The following is a 25421-nucleotide window of genomic DNA, read 5'->3' as shown; positions in this document are numbered from 1 at the left end:
AACACACACGCTTGTATAAAACAACGCCACATACATTACAAAATATACTTTATATATAATATGATAACAAAGCACTTTTTCATGGCACTTTGTGATCACCGTTACACCTCAGAGAAGAGACAAATGTGACAAGCAAACAATGAAAATGAACATTGTACAAATCAGGACATTACCAGTGCATGAAACAAATACAGCTTCTGTACAGTCTCCACAACATCCATTGTTAAAAGAGACACAGATAAGTTTTTTTTTCTTTTTTGTAAAGCTGAATATACATGTTTTAGGGACTTTTAAACAGGGAATAATCTCAATTGCAACAGTGTAAAAATCCTGAAGCAAATTCCTGCGATGAAGTTCTGGCGTGGACCTTTAGTGGATGTACAGACACGCACACGATAGGCGATCGCCCGCCAAAAGTGATTTTATTCTAACAAAACTACACACGTGAAGATGTAGCTACAGTCTGACTGCAATGTTGTGAATGCACACTTAGAGAAGATGAAGACTGAGGCCAAAAAAGGGATTCAGTTCACAACCTCTGAAAAGTGACATGAAAACAAAATTATTTTATTCCCTATTAAGGGTCATATTGATTGTTCATATAAAACTTTACCAAGCAAATCTACTCTATTGTCCCTGCAGACTGATATAGCTTTTCGTTTTGTAAATCCTGGCTTTTTCGTTTGATCACAACTGTCACCACAAAGACCACAACACATTTCTACGGAAAGTGATATTCACATTTTCGATAAGGGATGGCAATCAGTTTCACTGTCATTCAGTTTAGTGGAGAAGAGGACGCTCACTTCAAAGGATTAGTGCCGGGATTGGCTTTACTTATCCCCCCTCTCTCCCTCTTTCTTGATCCTCTTGTGTATGTGTGTCTGCGTGTGTGTCTGTCTCCCGGCCCACTGTCAAGTTTAGCTACACGAGGCTGCAGCAACCGGTCTTGTGCTTCTGAGATTCAATGTAGTCGTGGATCTGGAACTTGGGCTCGTTTGGCTGTTGGGTTGTTCTGTGCTTCAGCTCCCTGGTAGAGAAAACCAGAAAGAGGGAAAAAACAGGAAATCAAATACAGTACTGAGGGGGCGGATGAGAAGTGGGATGGAGCAAATAAAAAATATAAAGAAGGTTAAGAAATAGAAAAATGTGAGAGGGCTCGAGCAAGAGCCGTTTTTAAGCATCTCATATCAATAACTAACCAAAATGTACACCAATCAGACACATTATCTTTCAACAAAATAATGCCGGGGAACTCAAATATAACCACCATCGACGTTACAGTTGTACGACTGAATTCTAAAACCATGTAAGACTCAGTGTTCCCTCTTCATCATATACCGTAATTTTTGGACTATAAGCCGGACCTGACTATAAGCCGGCACCCACCAAATTTGACACAAAAACAGTATTTGCTCATAGATAAGTCCGCACTGGACTATAAGCTGCAGCTATCCTCACTGTTTTATGGGATATTTACACCAAAAGATAATAACCAGTAACACTTTATTTGACAGCAGCATCATAAGACTGTCATAAGACCATACGAACCACCATGAAGCTTTGAATCATCATTGCTTCAAGAAGCTTCATTTGGCCCTGCCAAATCACAAATCACTGCTCCCTTGAGGAGTCAACCTCTGCTGCCACCTGCTGTGAACACTGTTGTTGTCCAACATGTCTCTTAGCATGCATTGCAGCGTTACATATGTAAAAGACAATCAAAATTCATATTCTGTGCTAATTATTTACTGTTCCAGTTGTTTCATTAATTGCTAATTATGGTATTCGGTTACACTTTATTTAACAGTGGCACCATAAGACTGTCATAAGACCATCATAATTAGGGCTGCAGCTATCGATTATCTTAGTAGTCGATTAATCAATGAACTAGTTAGTTCGAATAATCGAGTAATCGGATAAGGAACATAAAAACTTAAAATACCTGAGCTGAGCCTCAAATGGTATTATAAAATAAATAAATAAATAAACAAATAAATAAGTGAACACAGTTGTTGTCGAAAATGTCTCCTAGCATGCATTGCAGCGCTATAGATGTAAATGACAATCAAAATTCATGTTCTGAGCTAATTATTTCTTCAGTTACTGTTCCAGTTCTTTCATTAATTGCCAATTATGGTATTTGGTAACACTTTATTTGACAGTGGCGCCATAAGACTGTCATAAGACCATCATAATTAGGGCTGCAGCTATCGATTATTTTAGTCGTCGAAAAATCGAACAAGTTAGTTCGAATAATCGAGTAATCAGATAAGGAACATAAAAACTTAAAATACCTGAGCTGACCCTCAAACGGTATTATAAAATAAATAAATAAGGATCGATGTACAACAAAAGAACAATTGGCTAACTTACATAGCAAAAGTAAGCTAGCTTAAATGCTATAAAATACTAACTTTTGTTGTTGTTGTTTACAATGCTCTTAACAAATGGTTCAGACACATATTTCCACAAAAATTGGCTAGATATACCTTTAAACTGAATTGCAAACGCATTAAAAAAAAATTAGCTCAAACAAAAAACTAGCTTATGTTGGTCTTAACAGGGAGCAGCTGGATTGGGCCATGTGAAAAGAGGCAGACCAGAGGGCAGTGTATCCACTAAAATCAATAGAACTAAATGCAAACACTTTCAAAACATACCATTACAACGCCACTTTAATTAAACGAATACTCGAAGCAGCAAAATTTAATTTGAATATTTTTTTCTAATCGAATACTCGAGTTAATCGATTAATCATTGCAGCACTAATCATAATTATGACATGACACTGTCATGCACATTAATCACTGCTCATGACAGATATCATTTTGAGTCATCTGGCAAATTATCTCACTTTTGAATGGATGTAAACGATCCGAGCTGGACATAAATGGAATTAGTGACATAATTTGCGGGATGACACTTATGACATCTGTGATAAGCATTCATTAATGCCCATGATAGTGTCATAATTATGACGGTCATATGGCAGTCTTATGACGGCGCTATCACATAAAGTGATACCTATTAACCCAAATAAATCAGCAAATAAGCTGCACTGGACTATAAACCGCAGGATTCAAAATGAAGGGAAAAAGTAGCGGCTTATAGTCCAAAAATTACAGTACAGTACTGAAATAACAATAACTGGCCCTGTATCAGTTATTATGCCTTCAATTACATAGAGATGGTCTTATTCGTCTCTGTATTGTAGAAATGCTGTTTTTGTTGTTGTTGTTGTTTTTCTTTAACCGTCTTTGTTCAAAACCTGGTGGTTTTAAATGAGCTTTACTCGTTAAAACACACATGGGATCCTCAACATGCAGGTAAGATCATGCTTCCTGACATTGGACAGCAGGCGCGCATGCTTTGTGTGATTGTCTTTAACCCTTTATAGGGCCAGTGACTATTTTTGTTCATTAACCAAAAAAAAAAAAAAAAAAAAACTAAAATACTGGCAATTATGTTTATATTTATAATTATTAATCATTATTTTTTATCATTTTATATTGGTAAATTAAAACTATGTTAACTAAATTATGAAATTAAAATTAATAAAAACAAAATTGCATACTGGTTACAAATCAAAGTAATACAAATTTGCCCAACCCCCATGGTATTTAACACATTGCATGCCAGTGACGGCGATAAACGTCCAATACATATAGATCAAGAAGACGAGCCGTGAATGCTCATCTTTCAATGCCACTAGACGTCCAATCCATTTTGACTGGGAGGGGCGAACGTACGCCCCTCCCAGTGAAAAGGAATTGGATGTCTAGCGCTGTCAATGGCAGCCAATGAGTGCCCTGTAAGGGTTACATTTATATATTTATTTATTTCATTCATTTTAAATCATAATTCAGACATGAAAAGGTTAACTTATTTTACCAATGATCATTCTTTCTTCAGCAGAAGAGAACCAACAGTTTTGCCTACATATCTACTATTAAATCCACTAACATTTGTTTTAAAATGAAAAAGACATTCAAATATTTGATCAAGAACAACCAAACTTACATATTAAATGGATTTTGGACTTGACAACCAGAAGACACATTTTTGGTTTACTGCTACAACATGAGCCAAAAAGAAGCTGAAGCTATTAAAGCATTCCAATGTCTTCATCATCCTTGCTGTATATTGACACCCTGTGATTTCCTGCGGTTACTATGGTCACCACAAAGCATCGGTCTTTTAAATGTCAACAGAACACATTTTCACCTCCCTCCTACAGTTGTTTTTCTTTCAAACTGTGACTGAGTGCTGATTAAATCTGAGCTTTTACTGCGAAAAGTTTCTGTGCTGAAGTTGGTATTAAATATAATGCAAAAACACAGTTAAGCAAATTCGACACTTACTTTGCGATTGCTAGAAAGGCCAACTCCACATTGACGCCGGTCTTTGCGCTGGTCTCCATAAATGGCACGCCGTACTCCTAAGACAAAAACATATCGCAATGAGACTATACACTACTAGCAGAATGGCCTGGCGTTGCTAGGCGGACTACTTGTGCTGGGTTGTTGGGGCCAAGGTTTGTGAAATTGACACATGGAAAACCTCAAAATCAGGGTTCCCTTATGATTAAAAAAAAAAAAAATGTATGCTGGATGGATTTATCAAGCCCTATGGCCCAACGTTGCTAAGGTGAAATATAGTGTATCACAAAAGTGAGTACACCCCTCACATTTCTGCAGATATTAAAGTATATATTTTCATGGGAGTGAATGAATGAAAAATGAGAAGCAGTACTCAATTTGGACATTTAGGGATGTACGTAGTTCCCATGCGGTGTACTTACTTTTGTTGCCAGGGGTTTAGATATTAAAGGCTATATTTTGAGTTATTTTGAGGGGAAAATGAATTAACTCTATTATATAAGCTGCACACAGACTACTTTTGATCGTGTCAAAGTGTCATTTTGTCAATGTTGTCCCATGAAAAGATATACTTAAATATTTGCAGAAATGCGAGTGGTGTACTCACTTTTGTGTTACACTGTAGTTAAAATGTGAATTTTCTGTCCCAATTTGTTGAGTTTCGAATGAATTTTCTGCAAAATATAGAGGTCTGCGGAGATCCATCTGAGAACACTCCCAGACACACACAGTACAACTGTGTAAAAATTTGTCAAAATACGCCCAGTCCATAGGGACTGAACACAGACACACAGACAAAGTTCCATTTATATACAAGTATAGATATAGATAACTTGTGTCAATTCTTCCACAAATTACTTTTGTGGAATAAGCAGCGACTGACTGATGTCGGGGCTGACAGAATCCATGGACCACTGAAATTCCCCGTGCAACCTAGCTTTGTGTAAAGTCATGGTTGAATGACTGAACAAATGAGAAGATGCTTTATTACGATTCAATAATAATTGGCTTGGCACAGGAGTGTGCAAACCAATGTGTTAAAGCACCACATTTGTTTTTAAAGCAGACAGTCAAGGTTAGAAAAAAAAAAAAAAAAGACTTTTCGAATGTGTAAACTATTTTAAATTGTTTATTTATAAAATGTTAAATTACAATTTAAAATTGTGTTATTCACTTAAATCACCCAAAAAACGTGAAATGAACAATGAGTGGGAGCTTGATTTATAAGTTTAACTCTTTCAGTGATCAAGTTTGTACCTTAATTTTATTTAACACCCATTATAATGAGAGTCTGTAAAAAAAACAAAAACAAAAAAAAACATCAGAAGTCACGTTTGCTGGGTTAATTCAATGTGCGTTTCCGAGCGTGAGCTGTGGCCAACAACAGCTCCATGTGAGTGTTCTCATTTTGCATTTGTGACTGACAGTTTGTCCCTTTCAGTAAACATTGAAAAGTCTGCATCAGCAACTGTGGATGGCTTTACCCTCCTGTTAGGACTAGGCATGTGCTGGTTCCCGGTTTAAGGGTTCGTGGTATGAAAACGTCACGGTTTCAAAACCACTAAAATTTTCCGGCATACCATAGTACGGTATTAGCTATTTTTATGTCCCAAAAATGCAGCGTGAAATCAGTGGCTTGGAGCGGCAGTGCTCACCCCTCCAGTTGTTGCCATAAGCGGATTTTCAGGGGTGGCCACGAGGGCTAGGCCCCCCCGGTGGGCGAAAAGTGTCATTGCATGCAATTGACTTTCCTATACAGTACGGTATATGATTTTAACATTAAGAATTTTCTGGGAAAATATTGTCTATAAAAGTTGTAAACCAATAACACAAACAACAACAATGAATTTAATGACCATAAATAGATATTTTTATAATGGGTCAAAATTATTTTTCGAACAGATCATGTGACTATCACCTTAGACACTCATTTGCTTTGCCAAAACCACCCGAGGACCGAAGAGGCAAGATGGATATTCATATTTTTTTTCAAACATAAGCTTTCAAAAGCGACAACAACTACTGAGCAACAACCAAGGATTGAAAATGTGGACCACGAAACGCTAGAGACCACTGTCAAAATGGTGAGCGGCGTTTCAGTTTGCCCCACTAAAGAGGCTAATTGTACAACAGAGCCACCACCTGTGTCTTGCCAATGTAGTTACCCCCGTCAAAAATTGTGTCCACTGGCCACGGGAGCGCACACACGCACACACTAGCTATGAGTTATGTCGACTTAAACAATGAATTAAAGCCAGAAAAGAACCACAGTTATATATTTTGGACATCGACATTTATTAAACTGGAGAAACCCATATAGGACTTGAATCACCGTAATAACAGTTATAGGCAGGGGTGCACATAAGTGGTCCGCATGCGCGCATGCGTACTGGACGTAGACAAACGCGCTGGTCCTCAACGGCTTCCATACGCTTTTGCGTACCGATGGCTGACCACTGTATTTGCGGCGGACACGAGAAAATAACTTCTCAAAATGTCGAAGAGGCAGGCCACACTGAGTAATTACTTCCGTGTTCCCCCACCCCCGTCAAAAGACAGACAGACGACAGAGACGTCACCGGAGCTACCAAAAAAAAGGACTTTTGCTAAAAAGTGGCTACAGGAGCTACCATGGCTAGAAGCAAATGATGCTCGTACGGAAATGCGGTACAAAATGTGCCGTGAGAATCCCAATGTCGCCGATAAGAGCAGCGCATTTTATGTAGGGTCAAAGAATTTCAGCCATCCAAGCTTTGAAAAGCACGAAAAAAACAGCATGTTACAATTGAGCAAACTATCGATGTCAAACAGGACCCCACTCGCCCTACGGACATGTGGCGGAATAGGGCGGATTAAAGGTAACGAACAGCGACATGCACTGACAAACGTGTTTTTGCTCGCATTTTACAAAGCTAAACATGCACGTTCAATGAGGTCTTATTAGGAGGACATCCCACTTTTAAAAAGGCTTGGAGTTAATGTGGGAGCCACATAATGCCCTTTATTTTGAATTGGTGCTTTTATGTTTATTTCTTTACATTTCGCTTCAAAGTAATGGCAATTTTGTTGTGCCAGTTGATGTTAATCAAGCATTAATTGTTAATATAATTAATTAAAGTTAATTGGCTCTAAGTAAAGCTTGTCATAAATTTATCGCATTAAGCGGGTCGGCTCTCAAGCTCAATGAGGACCAAGTCACATCTCCAGGTCCTCCTCTGAGAACCTAGGCAAAAAAATTATGTGCACCCCTGGTTATAGGTCATTCTATGAGTAAAACAGAAACACTGCTTTTTTTTTTTTTTTATTTTTTACATTCAGTACGTATGTTACGTTATACGACAGAAAAAAAAAAGTTTTTTTTAATGGATGTGCCATCTTTTAAAACTTCATGGATAAATACATCACCGAAACACAGAAATCGAGCAAATCAGTGCAGCACAGTGGGTCCACCCAGGGGATACAATTTTTGACTGGGGTAACTACATTGGCACGACACTGGTGGGCATACCATATTCAATGGATGATGATCTTGGGGAAAAGTATAGCCGAAGCAGCCTGATCCGGAATTCCCCTCAAGAATGATGGGTAACAAAAAAACGCACATTTTCAACTTACTATTATAATTATTCTTGTAAGTTAATTTTTTTGCCGACACTGCGGTCCGGGGTCATCAACATGTTGTGCCCCACTGCCTCAAAAGTCAAACTCCGCCTATGGTTGTTGCTCTGTCCTGTGTCTGTCGGTGACATTACACCACGAAACATCTTACCTTAGCTAGCTTCTCCCCATCTTCTGTCTTCACCACCCTCTCAGCAGCCATGTCTGCCTGTAAGACAGCAGATAAAAACAAGTCAGTGACTTGGCGGTCAGAGGTCATAGACTCACCGTGCTAATTGTTACAGGATACGGTCCACCATGGCAGTCCGTGCGCACGGCTCATCCTCTTATGTGGCAGACATTCTTGCTGGGCCGCCAGATAAGAGGATGTTCCTGAGCTAATGCACCCGCTGAGTGAAGGGGTGTCTCAAGCTTCACCTCCAGTGTAGGAGTGAGGACTGACGCCGACATGCTTGCTAGATTTCTTAGTACAGTGGTACCTCTACCTACGAATGTCTTTACATACAATATTTTCAGGTTAAGACACGCCTCAACGGGAAAATATTGCCTTGTTACGAAAGAAATTTGAGAACAAAAAAGGCAAAAATACAGTATGGCCAGTGGCACCTCCAGAAATTTTTCATAGGGGTGGCCAGATGGGGCCACTTAAAATCTTGGGGTGGCCAAAACTAAAAGCTATAGTTTCAGGTTTTCATTATATTATTGCAGTAAAAAGGTCAGGGGAAAACTATCAGAAAGACTTAAGGACACGGCTACTGATATACTTTGGTGTATTGTGTAATATTTGATGTTACTGATGATTTAATGTGCATAGTCCATAACTGTCCAGTCAACATTTTTAGTTCCACAACAATTCTGTTTTATTGTGTTATGTATACTGTATATTAGGCATACATTTAACTAGGTCTGTCGAACGATTAAAATTTTTAATCAAGTTAATCACTGCTTAAAAATTATGAAAAAAAAAAAAAAAATTCAAACCATCTCTAAAATATGCCATATTTTTCTGTAAATTATTGTTGGAATGGAAAGATATGACAAGACGGATATATACATTCAACATACTGTTCATAAGTACTGTATTTGTTTATTATAACAATAAATCCACAAGATGGCATTAACATTATTAACATTCTTTCTGTGAAAGGGATCCACGGATAGAAAGACTTGTAATTCTTAAAGGATAATTGTGACTTTGTATATTGTGATCAAATATTGCCATCTAGTGTATTTGTTGAGCTTTCAGTAAATGATACTGTAGCGACGTAACTGTTCTGCCCAAATGCATGATGGGACGAGTTGCAACCATGACTGTGTGTGTTGGCTGCAAATGCTATATCTTCTTTGCGTTGGGTACATTACAGGGTGTTAAGAAAAAGATCAACTCCTGTAATTCTTCCCCACAATATTTACAGTATAGTTTCTGTGGGAGAGATGACAAAGCTTTTGCCAATTAAAAAGCACGGTCCCAATGAATACTTATATCTACTCCACTCACTTGACACTGCCTCTTATCTCTGTATATAAGTAAAACGGCGCCATTGTAGGCTGTTTGCTGCAATGCGTGAGTGAGTGAGTCGTACCGAGAATGCGTTAATTGCGATAAAAATGTTCACATGAATAATTTAAAAAAATTGATTACCGCCTGTTAATGCGATAAATTTGACAGCCCTACATTTAACAAAACAAAATAAATACATTCATTTGGGATGAAATGCATAACTGATGCTACAACAATCTAACGATATACTGGCAAGCGGGGTGGCCAGTGGGGTGGCCGACCAATTTATAGGGGTGGCCGTGGCAACCCCTGGCCACCCCCTGGTACTGTATGGCTGGTGCTCGCAGCTGCTCTGCCATTGACTATTGCCTAGCATCCAATTGGCTAAAAGGGACCTCTACTGTATGTGTATATCCCAGCGTCCTCTTCATTCGCCCCTCGTGTTCTGACAGCTTTACATGAGTGTATATATATATATATATATATATATATATATATATATATATATATATTTTACATTATTGTGCAATATTCTAATTGTAACATGCATTTGTTCCATGTTTCGATGCATTTTCATACATTATAAAAGATTTATGTCTGAATATTGGGGGGCTTGGAACGGATTAGGGCATTTCCCTGGAAAATGTGTCTCTACTTGCATAATTTTCAGGTTACAAAACTACATCCAGAACCAATTAATTTCGTAAGAGAAGTATCACTGTATCAAGACTGAAACTTTATATCCGATTGCAAAAGTGCAAAAGTATTGATACTCATTTATGTTTTTGGACTACCTCAGCTTACCAGAAATGTATTGTCATGGGATAAACTGGATTTTGATGGGGATTTTTTAATTTTCTTTGTTAATTCATTGACTGTACTAGACGTCTAGTTTCTTTTCCCAGTCAAAATTAATTGGAAGTTAATGCCATCAACGACACTGAAAGATTAGCATTTACAACCAGTCCTCCCAGTTTAATTGAATTGGATGTTGATCATTGTTAATAGCAGGCAATGACTTATTTTTAGGTCACTCCATTAATTTTGGGGCATTCCAAGGTCACCACCTGTACATTTGGGATCATTTCCTGTGTATTTTAGGGCATTTCCGGGTCATTTTCAATTGATTTTGATTAACTTTCTGAAGATTTCGCGGCATTCCCAGGTCATTTTCTGTACATTTTGGGGCAATTCAGGGATTTTTTTGTTTTGTCTAAACCCTAACCTATTTTTTTTTCTTTAAATTATTTTAATAAACAGCTATTGACCCCCAATGTAGAACCACTTTTTAAAATTATTATTATAACATCAAAAAATTTTATAGAGCAACAAGTATTTTTATTGCTGGTATTGAGTTGAAAATATTGGTAATGCGACAACAGTAATGCCTGCAGTTTTTAACGCAAATAAGCCTTATTGACATGTAGTCCCTGTGACTAGCTGGCAACCAGTTCAGGGCATGCCGTGCCTTCTGCCCGTTGTAAGCTGGGATGGGCTCCAGCACCCCCGTGACCCTCGTGAGGATAAGCAGTTCGGAAGATGAATGAATGGCATACAGTACATGACCCCACTGAGCACTGGTTGAGTCTCTCAACCACCAGAGGGAGCCTTTTGACATATTAATTACGACTGGTGCTGGCAGCAAGGAGACTCCTTCACGAGAGGCATTGTGTGAAAAAATGGTTTCAAGCAAGGAAACGCTTGAAGCAAGGTGTTCTATATTCATGATGAGGTTGTTTTGAATGCAACATGTCTTGTATTGGGTTTGTGCATTAAATCATCGATGAAGGACACCAAAATATATAAACAACTGAGATTTATAGTGACGACTTCATACATTTTCTGAACACACATGAAGACTGATGAAAAACAGTGCAATTATCCCCCTGATTTTTGTGTTTTAAAAAAAAAAAAAAAAGCTTTGCTCACCTTGTTGCCGAGCAACATGATGACCACATCCTTCTGGGCATACTCATGTATTTCATTTAGCCAGGCCTTTAAAAAAAGTACAAGCAGATAAATACAGCAGTGATGTGTGATTGGTGTACGAAGAAATATATTAAGACTTTATTGTGCTTGTCCCCCAGAGACAAGTCCATCAATCAATCACTGTGAGGACGAACCACCGAAGAACAATTTTACTGCTTTTCATTAACAAAACTGTGCTGTAACATTGTGTTCTTTCTGGTGAAGGAGGAGGAACAAAAGCTTTCATTGTTTGTAAAGGAAGGTTTTAGGAGCAGGAATCTCAAAATGTAAAAGCAGCAAAGAGTTCAAAATCTTACCCTGATGTTGTCAAATGACGACTTACTGGTGATATCATAAAGCAGGAGTAATGCTGTCAAAAGCAAAAGAGGACAAGCTGCATTGCAATGATAACGCTTAAATAACACACTCAAGCTCCATGAAAGTCTTCCATTTCTTAGAAAGGTTGCTCCCACGTACATGAATAGTATGAGGAAGTAAGAAAAAAAAAAAGTCAAGGTTACCTTGGGCATCTCTATAGTAGGCGTGTGTGACGCTTCGGAATCTTTCCTGGCCAGCTGTATCCCAGATCTAAAACAAACCACATAATTACACTGTGACGCCAAACAGAAATGCTGCTTAACTGAACAAGTTAAACTGCAAACATCCAAAAGAGCAATGTAGTATTTTAGCTTGAATGCTGTCCAAATCCAGTAAAAAGGTAAAATTTTTTCATCCATCCACTGAGTTGTTCTAATCATGTTCTCATCTCCACAAATTCATTCTGAACTACGTGCCACATTCAAGATAAGAATATTTTCTTTGTCATGGTTGTATTGCAAAAGTGTACTGTATCATCCAATCTAAAGAAATATGCGTGCTGCCAACCATTAGCTGTAGACAATTGTGCTTTCAAAATAAATTTGGTCTTATATCTTCTTGCTATACATACAGTGTATAACAAAAGTGAGTACACTCTTCGCATTTCTGCAGATATTTAAGTATATCTTTTCATGGGACAACACTGACAAAATGACACTTTGACACAATGAAAAGTAGTCCGTTTGCAGCTTATATAATAGAGTTACAGTATTGGCCCGAATATAAGACGGCTCTGATTATAAGACGACCCCCTCTTTTTCAAGACTCAAGTTTGAAAAAAGACTTTTTGATCACCAAATTAGTTTTTATATCCGAAAGAAATGATTATAACAATATATTTGAGAGAAAAAGCATGTTATTTTGCCTCATTCAAATCTAAATATCTGAACATTTAAATATGTAAACTAAAGTGCAATCACATTCGTAAATGAATGGCTTCTGGTTTTTGAAATGTAAATAAACCAATCTATTGTGATAAAACAACAAAATTGCAATAACTGCATTCACCATCAAGGTGAAGTCTAACTGTAACTGTAGTCTAGAAACAAATCTGAATAAGGAAAAACATTGCAATAAAATAATGCAAACTGGTTAAACTAAAAGAGTAGCTGAGATCTGTAATGACAGAACATCGCTTTAATAATATCTGGCGCCATCTAGCGTCGTGAATGGGAAAAGTAGCTGAGATCTGTCATGACAGAACATCGCTTCAATGATATCTGGTGCCATCTAGAGTCGTGAATGGGTATAATGTCTAGACCGCGAATATAAGACGACCCCCTCTTTTTCAGTGTTATTTCAATGCAAAAAACACAGTCTTATATTCGGGCTAATACGGTAATTTATTTTCCCCTCAAAATAACTCAAAATATAGCCATTAATATCCAAACTCCTGGCAGCAAAAGTGAGTACACCCCTTAGAAACTACGTACATCCCTAAATGTCCAAATTGAGTACTGCTTGTCATTTTCCCTCCAAAATGTCAAATGACTCATTACAGGAGTGCTGTCAGCCTTTCTGCAGAGATTGAAGAGGTGGGGGGTCAGCCTATTAGTGCTCAGACTATACGCCACACTCTACATCAAATTGGTGTGCATGGCTGTCACCCCAGGAGGAAGCCTCTTCTGAAGACTGTACACAAGAAAGCCTGCCCGTCTCATCAGACCATAGCACATGGTTCCAGTAATCCATGTGCTTTGCTGACATTTCTTCAGCAAACTGTTTGCGGGCTTTCTTGTGTACGTAGTTTCTATGGGGTGTACTCACTTTTGTAGCCAGGAGTTTAGATATTAATGGTTATATTTTGAGGGGAAAATAAATGAACTCTATTACCATATTGGCCCGAATATAAGACGGCCCTGATTATAAGACGAACCCCTTTTTCAAGACTCAAGTTTGAAAAAAGACTTTTTGAACACCAAATTAATTTTTATACAGAAAATAATTACAGTACATCCGAAACAAATGATTATAACTATATATTTGAGAGAAAAAGCATGTTATTTTGCCTCATTCAAATCTTAATATCTGAACATTTAAATATGCAAACTAAAGTGCAATCACATTTGTAAATGAGTGGCTTCTGGTTTTTGAAATGTAAATAAACCAATCACTTGTGATAAATCAACAAAATTACAATAACTGCATTAACCATCAAAGTGAAGTCCAACTGTAACTGTAGTCTTGAAACAAATCTGAAAAGGGAAAAACATTGCCATAAAATAATGCAAACTGGTTAAACTTGAGAGTAGCTGAGATCTGTCATGAGAGAACATCGCTTCAAAATCTGGCGCTCTCTAGCGTCGTGAATGGGGAGAGTAGCTGAGATCTGTCATGACAGAACATTGCTTCAATGATATCTGGCGCCATCTAGCGTCGCGAATGGGTATAATGTCGAGACCGCGAATATAAGACGACCCCCTCTTTTTCAGTTATATTTTAATGCAAAAAACACCGTCTTATATTCGGGCCAATACGGTATATAAGCTGCACACAGACCTCTCACAATTATGATGTGAGAGGAGCCTGCATGCTGATTAACTGCTACAAGGAAGCACGCCAAAAATAGTCAAAATAGTCAAAGTGTCATTTTGTCAGTGTTGTCCCATGAATATCCATAAATATCTGCAGAAATGCGAGGGGTGGACTCACTTTTGTGACACACAGTGTGATGTAAATGTTCTCACGGTATCAAATTCTGCACCACTGTCAATATAAGATGAAAGATATGCTTGAATTGTAAGACGGAAGTGTTTACGGCTCCATCAAAGCCAGCGTTGAGGCAGTGAATTTGGGCAACTCCCAATCCGGTTGAACAAACAGGTTCTAAAGGATAAAACGACGACGTGCCCTTGTGAGAAGCAATCCGGTTTACTCCCTTCATTGTGAAAATCTTAATACAAAGTGGATGAGTCTGACATAATCCATTGGCTGTATGGGTGAACATGCGTGCTATAAAACAAATAGATGAAAGAAAAGATGTGTTAGCTCACCTGGAGTTTGACTTTCAGGTTGTCGACATCTACCACTTTATTCTGAGGGCACAAGCAAGAAGAGCTATGAGAGTGCTGTGAGGAAACGCCACGGAAATGAATGACGCACATTTAGGGGACTAAAAAAGCACAAAGGCTCACAATGTGGCTGAAGAAAAGAGACAACTACAAGTAGCTTTTAAATGCTGCCAGACAAAGTTAATTGCAACACGACGACATCAGTGAATAGGACAATGGGCAGAATATTAACAGACTCCCACTGTTCATTTCCTGCAACCTCAAGGGTGCCAATCTGATTTCCTGGGTCTAAAAGAGTTTTGATTTCTCCAGCCAAAAAGCACATTAAAACACAGACTATTGCTAAATAGAACACTGAAATATTTATAGCCAATTTAACATTGTGAATTCCCTCTAAAAGACAAAAGTCTTCAGGACTTACAGCTGTCTACAGTCATTGCATTTGGTAACCTTTCACAATAACCTTCCCACCAGAAAGCAATTCACAGATAAGGGAAGTGTGAATTTGCATACGCATCCAAAATGTGTGCGAAAAACAACACAGCTTGGAAGCTCAAGATGTGTTCAGCTTGTACAGAGGTAGCCAAAGCCACCTGCTGAATATTGTGCTATGGCAGAATGGACATGGTTCAACCCTTGCATTAGTTGCCATGGCTTTCTATTTCCCCCCAATTATGATGTGAGAGGAGCCTGCATGCTGAGTAACTGCTACAAGGAAGCACGCCGAAAATAGACCAGCCATGTTACAAGCTGACACAACAGCACTGCCTGCCTTTTCATGCACAAATAACAACCTCAGCACACAACTGTTTCGCTCAGCTCACTCCATTATTCAGAAGCTTTAACTATTTTTGAATCAATATCGATACAAGTATCTGTAGGGATACTAGTATCGGTACCGATGCAGCACTAATATGATATTAGTATCGGGGAGAGCTAAGAAATAACATGCCGATGCTGTGCAATACAGTTTGTCCCCGGGTTACGAACGAGTTCCGTTCCTACGCTGGCGGCATTACACGTATTTCCGCGCAAGTCGGAATTAAACCTTTAAGTAACCCTTGATCTCAAAATAACTATCTAAAAACATGTAAAATATGCAAGGGTGTAGGTTTGCATAGGGATGTTAGGGACAAAACACTACCAACTTTTCAGGATGCTCAAATTGTCACCACCAGTTTTTAAGCAACCTTATTTGCATGATAAAATTACTTCAATTATATGGGGGATTTAAATTGTCTTCCCATATGTTGGGGGTATCCAGCTCCAGCCCTCGAGAGCCCCTATCCAGCTTGTTTTTCATGGCTCCCTCCTCCATCACACCTGACTCAAGTAATCAGGATCGTTATCAGGCTCCCGCAGAGCTTGCTGAGGTGCTAATCATTTGATTCAGGTGTCTCAAAGGAGGAAGGCATGGAAAACAAGCTGGATAGAGGCTCTCGAGGACCGGAGTTGGATACCTAGGAATAAACCCTACTATTATTAAGTGAATTAATTCTGTTCAGACTTACATTTATCCCTTTTCACTTGCTGAATATGCAGGTCCACCCCCCCCCCCCCAAACGCACGTTTGAGTGGCTGATGAGCTGACCCCCAAACACGCACACTCACACAGCCCCGATAAATTCATGTCGACAAAATGCCGCCCCATTCGAAAAAGAGGGATCTTAGGTTTTTTGGGGGTCAGCAGCAGCCACTATAAGTAATGTAAGAAGACATCAATGTTGTGGAGGTGGAGTGAACAACACTAATTTTGCTACTGAAAGTCTTGACTCAGAGTTAACATAACATTAAACTGTGTGAACTTGCTAACCTGTAAAACTACTGTGGTCTGGCCAGCCTCCACAAGGAACAATGAAGTCAAGCGTGCCATCCCTCAATTACAATAAAGCAATGTAGTGGCTTCAGAGTGCAACTCCCTTTATTAAAAAACAAAAAACAAGAAAAAAACAGGGTGCTATCCAATAATGGGTCCACTTCAGGACGACGCTGACATGAACAATGACCGACATGAAATTAAAACCTGTGAAATGACATCAGACATCAGAGTTTCATTAGAGTACTTTGGTTCGAGTTTTGGAGTAGTCTAGTATGCCTCAGATGCAGATCGGTCCTTGGATATATCAGACTTTTTTTTTTTTCTCATAAGTTTTTTACCCAAATCACTTTTATTTTAAAATACTTTAGTTTGAGTCTAGGAGTGCTCCAGTGTTCCCCAGAAGTGGACCCGTTCTTGGATTGCTCCCTGTTTTTTTAATAAAGGGACTTGCAGTTAAAAATGTTCCTTTAGAAGTTTTTGAAATACGTTCTCCGTGTGTATATGCGTTCTTACTCACGTGCAGAAGTACTCACGTGCTCGTACGCTTCCCCGCCAAAATAAAAGCATGCATCACAAAACAAAAGTCAACATTATAATCCAATACACATTTCGCCAAAGGGCCGGACAGTCATAATGAAATAAATTTAAAAATAAGATACTGTGAGGTACAATAAGATACTGTTTACACGACTTGAAACCGACTAGAGACAAAATTGCGTAATATCGAAATCACGTGAGTCGGGTAGGTCATAACCCGGGGAATACCTGTATGTACTTTTCGACATCTAGTTTCCAACTTACTTTCCAATAGGACCTGCAGCTATGTACACCACCGTAAAAAAAAAAAAAAAAAAAAGTAGCACTTGTTGTTGTTCCTCCCGAGATAATGATATGGCATCCCATCATCCTTCTAGTTTTAATTTAAATGAGTTTATCACTGGGAGACGTCCAATCCGGGCGGGTGGCAACAAATGAATGTTCGCGCCGTCACTGGCAGACAACAGGTTAAGCAGTGTTTGACCAAACCATGAAAGTAATTACTTTCATGTTTAATTTCTTACATTCAAGGGAGTATGCAGTAATTTAGTATAAAAACAATTTTAAAAAATACATACTAGTCTATACTGTATATAATTATTTTTCTCAAAAAAACAGTATCAGTACAGTATCATACATCCAGGTGTCATTATCAGAATCGAGAGCCAAAAAAACAGTATTGGGTCAACACTAGCTTAATTTAACCCAGGGGTGTCAAAGTCATTATGTTTCACGGGTCACACTCAGTGCAATTAAAACTCATGTGGGCCAGACTAGTTTATTTTTGGCCAAATAAGTTAACTCACTGTCTTCCATTGACAGGCTCAACGTCTGACTGGGGGCGGAGGGCGTTGAACGAATACTCCCAGTCAAAATGGACGGGACGTCGAGCACCGTCGGTGGCACTGACATGTGAGCATTCACAGCTAGTCCTTGCAGTTTAAGTGAATTGGACGGCTATCATTGTGGCTTTGGCTGGAAACCAAAGTGTTAATTCCGGGTCTTTCTTGTAATTTTAGAGTACTTACAGGCCACTTCCTGTACATTTTGGGGCATTCTGGGGTGACTTCCTGTATATTTGGATAATGTCCTTTTGATTTAAGGGCATTTCCAGTTGGCTTCTGGTTCATCGTTTACTTCCTGTTTATTTTGGGGCATTTTCAGGTTACTTCTTATTGGCTTTGGAGCATAGGCGGAGTTTGACTTTTGGGGCAGGGGGGAGCACAACATGTTAATGACCCCGAAACGCAGTCTCAGCAAAAAAAATAACTTACAAGAATATTTATAATTATAAGTTGACAATGAGCGTTTTTTTGTTTCCCATCATTCTTGAGGGGAATTCGAAATCAGGCTGCTTAGGCAATATTTTTCGCCAAGATCGTCATCCATTGAATATGGTACGCCCGCCGGTGTCGTGCCAATATAGTTACCGCAGTCAAAAATTGTATCCCCTGGGCGGAGCCATATGGAGGTAGATTTGTGTCTTTATTATTCAATCAAAAAAAAAGTTGCTTCAATCAAAATATATATTTTCAACAAAAAAAAAATGTCGCTTCAATTAAAAAAAAAAAAAAAAGTGTGAAAGCTATTTTTCTCTGACTTATTATTATTATTATTATTTTATTTTTTTATTTTTTTTGATTGAAGCAACTTTTTTGATTGAAGTAATGTTGATATGTGTTTGGGCCCCGTTTTGGCTAGGACATTTTTGTGTTTATTCATTTATTCAATTAAAAAATATGTTGCTTCAAAAAAATATAGATTTTCAAAAAGAAAATCACTTCAATCAAAAAAAGAAAAATTTCAATCAAAAATAAGTTTTTGAATTAATTTTTGAGTTAATTTTGAGTTAATTTTTCATTGAAATTTTCAATCGAATTTTCTTTGATTGAAGCAATCCTTTTTGTGTTTGGGCACAAAAAGATGCTTCAATCAAAAAAAAATTCAATATTTTATAATATGAATATTATATATTTATAATATATTTAATTATTTTTTTTTTTTCATTTCTGTTGCAGTTTTCTTGCTTTACAACTTTTAAATATACTAGTATAGGCAAGTGAATTACATGCAATGACACTTTTAGGCCACCAGCCCCCCCCCTTAAAATCCGCTTATGCTTTGGAGCATTTTTTGGGTCAGTTCCTTGTCAACTCATTGGCTGCCCTTGAATGCGCTAGACAGGCCCGGGGGCCAACGAACGAACATGACTCCGGACTCAAACATGAGTAGGGTTGAGTATCATTTGCATTTGAATGGTTCCGATTCCGATTCCATGTTTCGATTCCGGTTCCAAACGATTCTCAACTCCCATTCTTTTAATAGGCAGGGTAAAAAAAAATTGCAATGTTTATATTATTTTCTTAATTTCGATTATTTTTTTAATTATATGAACTTTCAATAAACTTTGCTATGTCTTTCTCACAGGGCTATTTTTAACTTGTGTATACATATCAGTCTTTAAACATTTACACATATTCTTTTGCCTATGTTTTTAAGTGTCCTATGCTGCAGAAATCTATTGTATTGCATTGTTTGTTTTACGTGGTATTTCTACAAGTTAGTTAAGGGCTCTTGGGTACAGTGTTCCGTCCCTTGATCTTAAGTTGACTACTGTAATTTCCCGGATATAAGGCGCACCCATGTATAATGCGCACCCCAAATTTACTTGTAAAATCTACGGAAAATTATTGTACCCGTTTATAACGCGCACCCTAATTTTAGCACCAATAAATAGAAGAATATAAGAAAACAGAGCTTGTGTACAGATACAGAAATGTCATTTTACTGACTGGTGAAACACAGCACAAGCATAGCACATTGGTAGTTCAAAACATTACCATAAACTACAATATTTACGGTAATAATATGATTTGACAACTTCTCCAAATTACCAGAATCTAGGAGAAAACAAAACAAATGTGACTTTTCTTTTATAGGCTGCTGTATAACTTGCTCGTTTCATCATGATGAATAAATGTTTCTTCCATGGATTGATACGGTAAAATGCAAGTGAGAACGTAAGTCGGAAATCCGTAAGAGCTCATCGCTGTCGACACGACAGTAACAATAGGAACTATTGTTATTTGGGTTTGAGTTTCCCGAGGGACAGATATAGTTGACGGACACAGGAGGTCTGTGTGCTTACGTTTGTTATGGTCCGATTTGCGGAGCTGCAATAAACGTTGACTCAAATGAGTTCAAGAAACTAAAGTCTGTGCTTTATGAAGAGTAAAAAAAAAGCAGAATTTAACACACGAAATCATTCGGCCGATTACAGTGAAGTATTACCGAAACAAAATGGTGACGTCATGCACCGTAATTTTTGGCAACGGGTCGCCGCATACGTTTCTTCAACACAACGTGCCCGCGTCCCCAAAAAAAAAAAATCAGTTTATATATATATACAGTACTGTATATATATTTTTTTAATTATTAAATTTATTAGGATCATGGAAGCTTCCACTTGGGGAAAATATATACATACAGTATATCCTGTATATACATAATATAATAAAAATATACAGTACTGTGCAAAAGTTTTAGGCAGGTGTCCTGCCTAAAACTTTTGCACAGTACTGTATATGTAATAGATACTGTATATATTTCTGTCTCCATCCGTGTACCCGTTTATAATGCGCACCATGATTTTACAAGTTGATTTTGGGGATAAAAGTGTGCGTTATATTCGGGAAATTACGGTACTTTTTAAGTTGGATTTCTTTCTAAACTGATATATTATTCATCCGTCCACAAGATGTCCCTATTGTAACTCCGGACACTGCAGTTTTTCTTATGCTATGTGCGCTTGGCTTCCCAAGTGGTGACTTACTGGAAGCAGCAGGAAAAAAGAATTTATTACATTAGTTGGAAAATAATCCTTGAGGTGTACAGATGCTACACACCTCCTCTGCACCACACATTATTGGGAACCCTTGGTAAAACAAAATCTGTAAGTTTGCATGTTTTACAAAAGGGTCTGTTATTTTTTTCAGTGTGTTCATTCTGTTACTTTGTTGTCATTTATGTGAAGCGAAGCAACACGTTTTTGTCCTAAGCTAAATTTGCCACTTCATTTGATTTGCTCATAACAGAGCTAGTCTTTGTGTGGCTTTTTCTACGTGGTGTTTGGCAGCTATTTTTTCCCGGTCGGCTGTCCGGGCATCGAAACTTTGAATCAAAATTCGAATGGTTCCAGGAGAACCGGAGATTTAGTCCAGAATCCCATTGATGCCCAACCCTATACGTGAGTCAAGTGTAGTTGTGTACACACTCAATCATACAAAACACAGACCTCCAGTTTTATGGCACCGATGTCAAAATTAAAGCATGTGATCCTGTATGTATAATATGAATGAGCTACAACGTGTCTGTTGGGCATACTAACAATGGATCAGATCCCGAGACGGGCTGCTTCAGGCCCTTGGGCCGTATGTTTAGCACCCCAATTTAACCCTTTTTCACAACCACAGAAGCCGACAATTCATTTTCTTCAGTTTCACTTTCTTTGTCCGTGAATCCTGAGTACAGGACTTGTTGCTTTTCCTCGAGTGGTGGAAAAGAAATTGTTCTCAGTGGACAGCATCAACAACGTTCTATCTTTCAGGCAGCTATTCCACTGCCTAATGTCTCTACAACACCACGCAGCAAAGACAATAGATCACTCTGGCTAATGCAACGCAATTTCCGCCCTAAAGCGCTCGTAGTTGACCTGCCATTAGCTGGAGTGTTGTGTGATTATTGGAGGAAACAGGTTAGGCTGGTTCACTGCGAAAAGACCACTGTAATTTTTATACTATAAGCCTCTTTTTTCCCCTCCACTTTGCACCCTGCGGCTTATAGATGGATAGAGTGGAAGCGCATGCAGGGGTCAGGTGGCATGATGAATTGAGACCACCACAAGTATTGAGCCAATGAGACAAGGATGTGGGCAGGCATCCACATAGGGAGCAGCCGGCAGCTCCTAGCAGCACAAGTGGGCTGTGATCTCCAATGACTTGTCTGCTGACAGATTTGTACATTGGGCGCTATCATCACACGCGGCGATGAAAGCGAGGTGATAATTGGCCCTCAGGATGGCTCCTAATTTGCTTTATAGTGATCACAGTAATGGAATAGGAGACAAATGACAAATGTGAGCTAAGGTGGGTGTTTTTCAACAGGATCTCTCTCACCCTAAAGTCAATTCCAACGGTGGCAATAAAGTTGCCTCCCACAAATGCACCGTCTTTAAATCGCAGCAAGATGCACGTCTTTCCGACCGATGAATCTCCCAGCAGCATCACCTATCAATTTGAACAAAACAAAGGAGGGAGGGAGGGAGGGAGGAATGACGCAAAAGGTGAGGTCACAAACAGTTTCAATGCAACAATGCCTTTGATAACATTCAATTCATCCGATGAAACATTTTCCAATGAGCAAACATTGTCAATCTATGATCAGCTTCATTTAAAATATGAATGTTTCAATACAGCACTGAGGTGCCACTAACATCTGACAGTCATGTGGCTTACAGAGGCCCAATATAGGATCTAACGCTTAGTCTTCATTAACAGAAATTGTACAATGATGCTGGATTTTTTAACCCTTACAGACCTAGACATCCAATCTATTTTAACTGGAGGGGCGAGTGAGTTCATTCACCCCTCTCATTCAAAACGGATTGGACATCTCGTGCCGTCAATGGTACTGACAGATGAGCATTCACAGCCAGTCCTCCCAGTTTAATTGGACGTCTCGTGCCATCAATGGCATGCAATGGGTCAATACTATGGAATAAAAAAATCTACTTTAGTGTTACTTGGAGCTCTAAACCGTGTACAGGTAGTCCCTGGGTTACGAACGAGTTCCGTTCCAACGCTCCAACTGGAATTTCTGCGTTAACCCTTTAAGTACCGCTAAATAAACCTAAATCTCAAAATAACTATCCAAAAACATGTATTATGCGACATTGTACTGTCCTCGCCAAGACGTTGGAGCAAAGTTCTAGCTAGACAGCGAGCTAAACTAATCTTTCCCCTCCCCAACTCGGCTGTGCGACTTCTTCGTGGGAGCAAATGCGCTCTTCTTCATGTGTGTGCTCTTACTTGCGTGCTGAGGTGCATGCATCACAAAACAAAGGTCAACATTATAATCAAATGCACATTTCGCCAAAGGGCAGAAAACTAAGATACTATGAGGTAAAATAAGGTATGGTTTACACTTAAAAAAATAAAAACTGGAGACAAAATGGCGGGCGTCATCATAACCTGGGGAGTTGGGACTACCTGTATTTGTGCTTTTAAATTAGGTTTCATTAACATCGTATCAATTCATACATTTATAATTATATAAACAATATTATAAAATAGAATACTGTTGAATACTAATGAAAATATACTGTAATTTGTAATATTAAAATATTTTAAAAAACTATTAAAAAATACTCCCTCGCTCTATGAAGGGTGAAAGGTCAAGGTTAAGTGTCAACTTTTGAATATCTGTTGAAGGAGACTGTGCCTATGACAAAAGGTACTAGCTGTTTGTATTAGTCTAACACACCCAATATAAAATAAATAGCACTTATACCATAGTTTAAGGAAAACATGCAGAATATAAGGCATAAAAGATATACGACGCGTTCTTATCACAGAAGCCCAACGTGTGTGTCATGAGTATGATTGACGCACCAACTCTCGCAATGAGTTCTCCCCGCGGGACGCTTTGTCCCAACACAAGGAGCCCCGGAGAACGCCCGATAACCAACTGATAACACGACTGACAAGCCTAAACCCAAACAGACAATAATCCCAAACACGCCCTTCTTCCTGCCCACGGCCCGCCTCGCAAGAGCCTTCAAAAGACAATGTTTAACTAAGCGTTGTCAATTTTCTCGGGAACCTTTTGTTAACTTCTGATAGTTGTTTGCTTCCTCGCCTGAGTGTTTCTGTCACGCCTTGCCGTTTTGACCCGAATAAATTGTCAACTTGTTCTAGGTGAGCCTTCTTAAAACCTTTCAAAATGGAGTCAGTACAAAGGGTTGACGAAGGTGAACGCGCGGAGTTTGCCCTTCTGGCCGGATTGCCGGGGTCCCGCCGGCCCGAGCCGTTGGAGCTGCGCCAGAGCAGGTCCGGCGGTACGGCTGGCGCGATTCCGACAGTCTGGCTAGAAGGTCAGATTCCTACACTGCATGTTCACTCTAGAGACCACTGTCCTTGAAAGGGTTTCGTGGTGAAAACTTGCATTAAGTACTGAAATTTGTTTTCAATACATTTCAGTTATTGTGCCAAAACATTACAAACGGTTCTCATTATTAAGCAGTCCAGTGGCAACCACAACAATACACCAGTTAACTACCACTTGTCCATGTGTGCCTAATTAAGTGCCGTGCAGTCAATGAAAGTGTCGTCTCCCATGAACTCACTGTGGTAATTGCTTTCCAAATCTACTTATCGTTTCTATTGTTTGATCATCTTGACAGTAACAGGTGTGTCCCTTGTTTTTAGGTTTGGGAGGGGTGCAACAAGTACACACTCAACAAATATTTGCATCAGCACATGTGGACAGTTGGAAGATTCAGTCTCACACTTGTTAGAAATGGCCATTAAAACTTTGGCCATACACAAGACAGACACTATGTCTAAGGTGTTTACAATTTGTGCTCATCATGGTATATTATGCATTTAGAAAATGACACAAAACAACCTAAATGACAATTAAAATAATAATAATAATACACACCTTGAAGGCAATATCATAATACTCGTTAATAGAAGCGCACCGCTCCAACACATATTTGGACGTCCCATTTTTAGACTGCTTAAGCGTCAACGATGCCTTCCTGGTGGTCATCGCGATGGCAAATGATGCGTTCAAGGGACCAAAGGCACTCTATAGTCCGAGACGTAGTCCAGTAAGTGTGCTGTTGTAAGATGTAGATCTCAGTCTGTGTCTCCGGCAGTTTGCTGCTCTTTTGCTCGCATACTGTGCGGTCACAAGGAGGAAATGGTAAAAAAAAAAAAAAAAAAAACTCAACCTTCAGCGCCTTGATGGCAAAAAATATTAAAAGACGAAAAACACGCAGAGATGTCGATTTAGAAGCATCCAATAGTCACAAGTGCAGTAAATGACACCCGGGCGGAAACATTTCTCTGCTTTGCATCCTGGCGTGGGCAGACGGTATGAATTGACGAGGTGTGCACGGCAGCGGCGTCTACAGTGTGTGAATG

At 38.8% G+C, this 25421-nt stretch overlaps 1 protein-coding gene across 1 annotated transcript; it reads right to left on the bottom strand.

The window, feature by feature from the left end:
- Positions 1 to 19: 19 nt before the first annotated feature.
- Positions 20 to 25421, bottom strand: LOC130931783 (ras-related protein Rab-37-like). Its single transcript, XM_057860820.1, has 9 exons — positions 24934 to 25421; positions 22389 to 22499; positions 14841 to 14882; positions 11991 to 12057; positions 11787 to 11839; positions 11431 to 11496; positions 8152 to 8208; positions 4365 to 4441; positions 20 to 1030 (listed from the first exon to the last, which is right to left on the bottom strand). The coding sequence occupies exons 1-9, from the start codon at positions 25042 to 25044 to the stop codon at positions 925 to 927; spliced, it is 690 nt and encodes a 229-aa protein (XP_057716803.1). The 5' UTR covers positions 25045 to 25421; the 3' UTR covers positions 20 to 924.

This window comes from Corythoichthys intestinalis, chromosome 16 (genome assembly GCF_030265065.1).
Source record: "Corythoichthys intestinalis isolate RoL2023-P3 chromosome 16, ASM3026506v1, whole genome shotgun sequence".
NCBI classification, from domain to species: domain Eukaryota; kingdom Metazoa; phylum Chordata; class Actinopteri; order Syngnathiformes; family Syngnathidae; genus Corythoichthys; species Corythoichthys intestinalis.
Note: the sequence above shows the minus strand (reverse complement) of the source record. Positions and strands in the feature narration are given on the sequence as shown.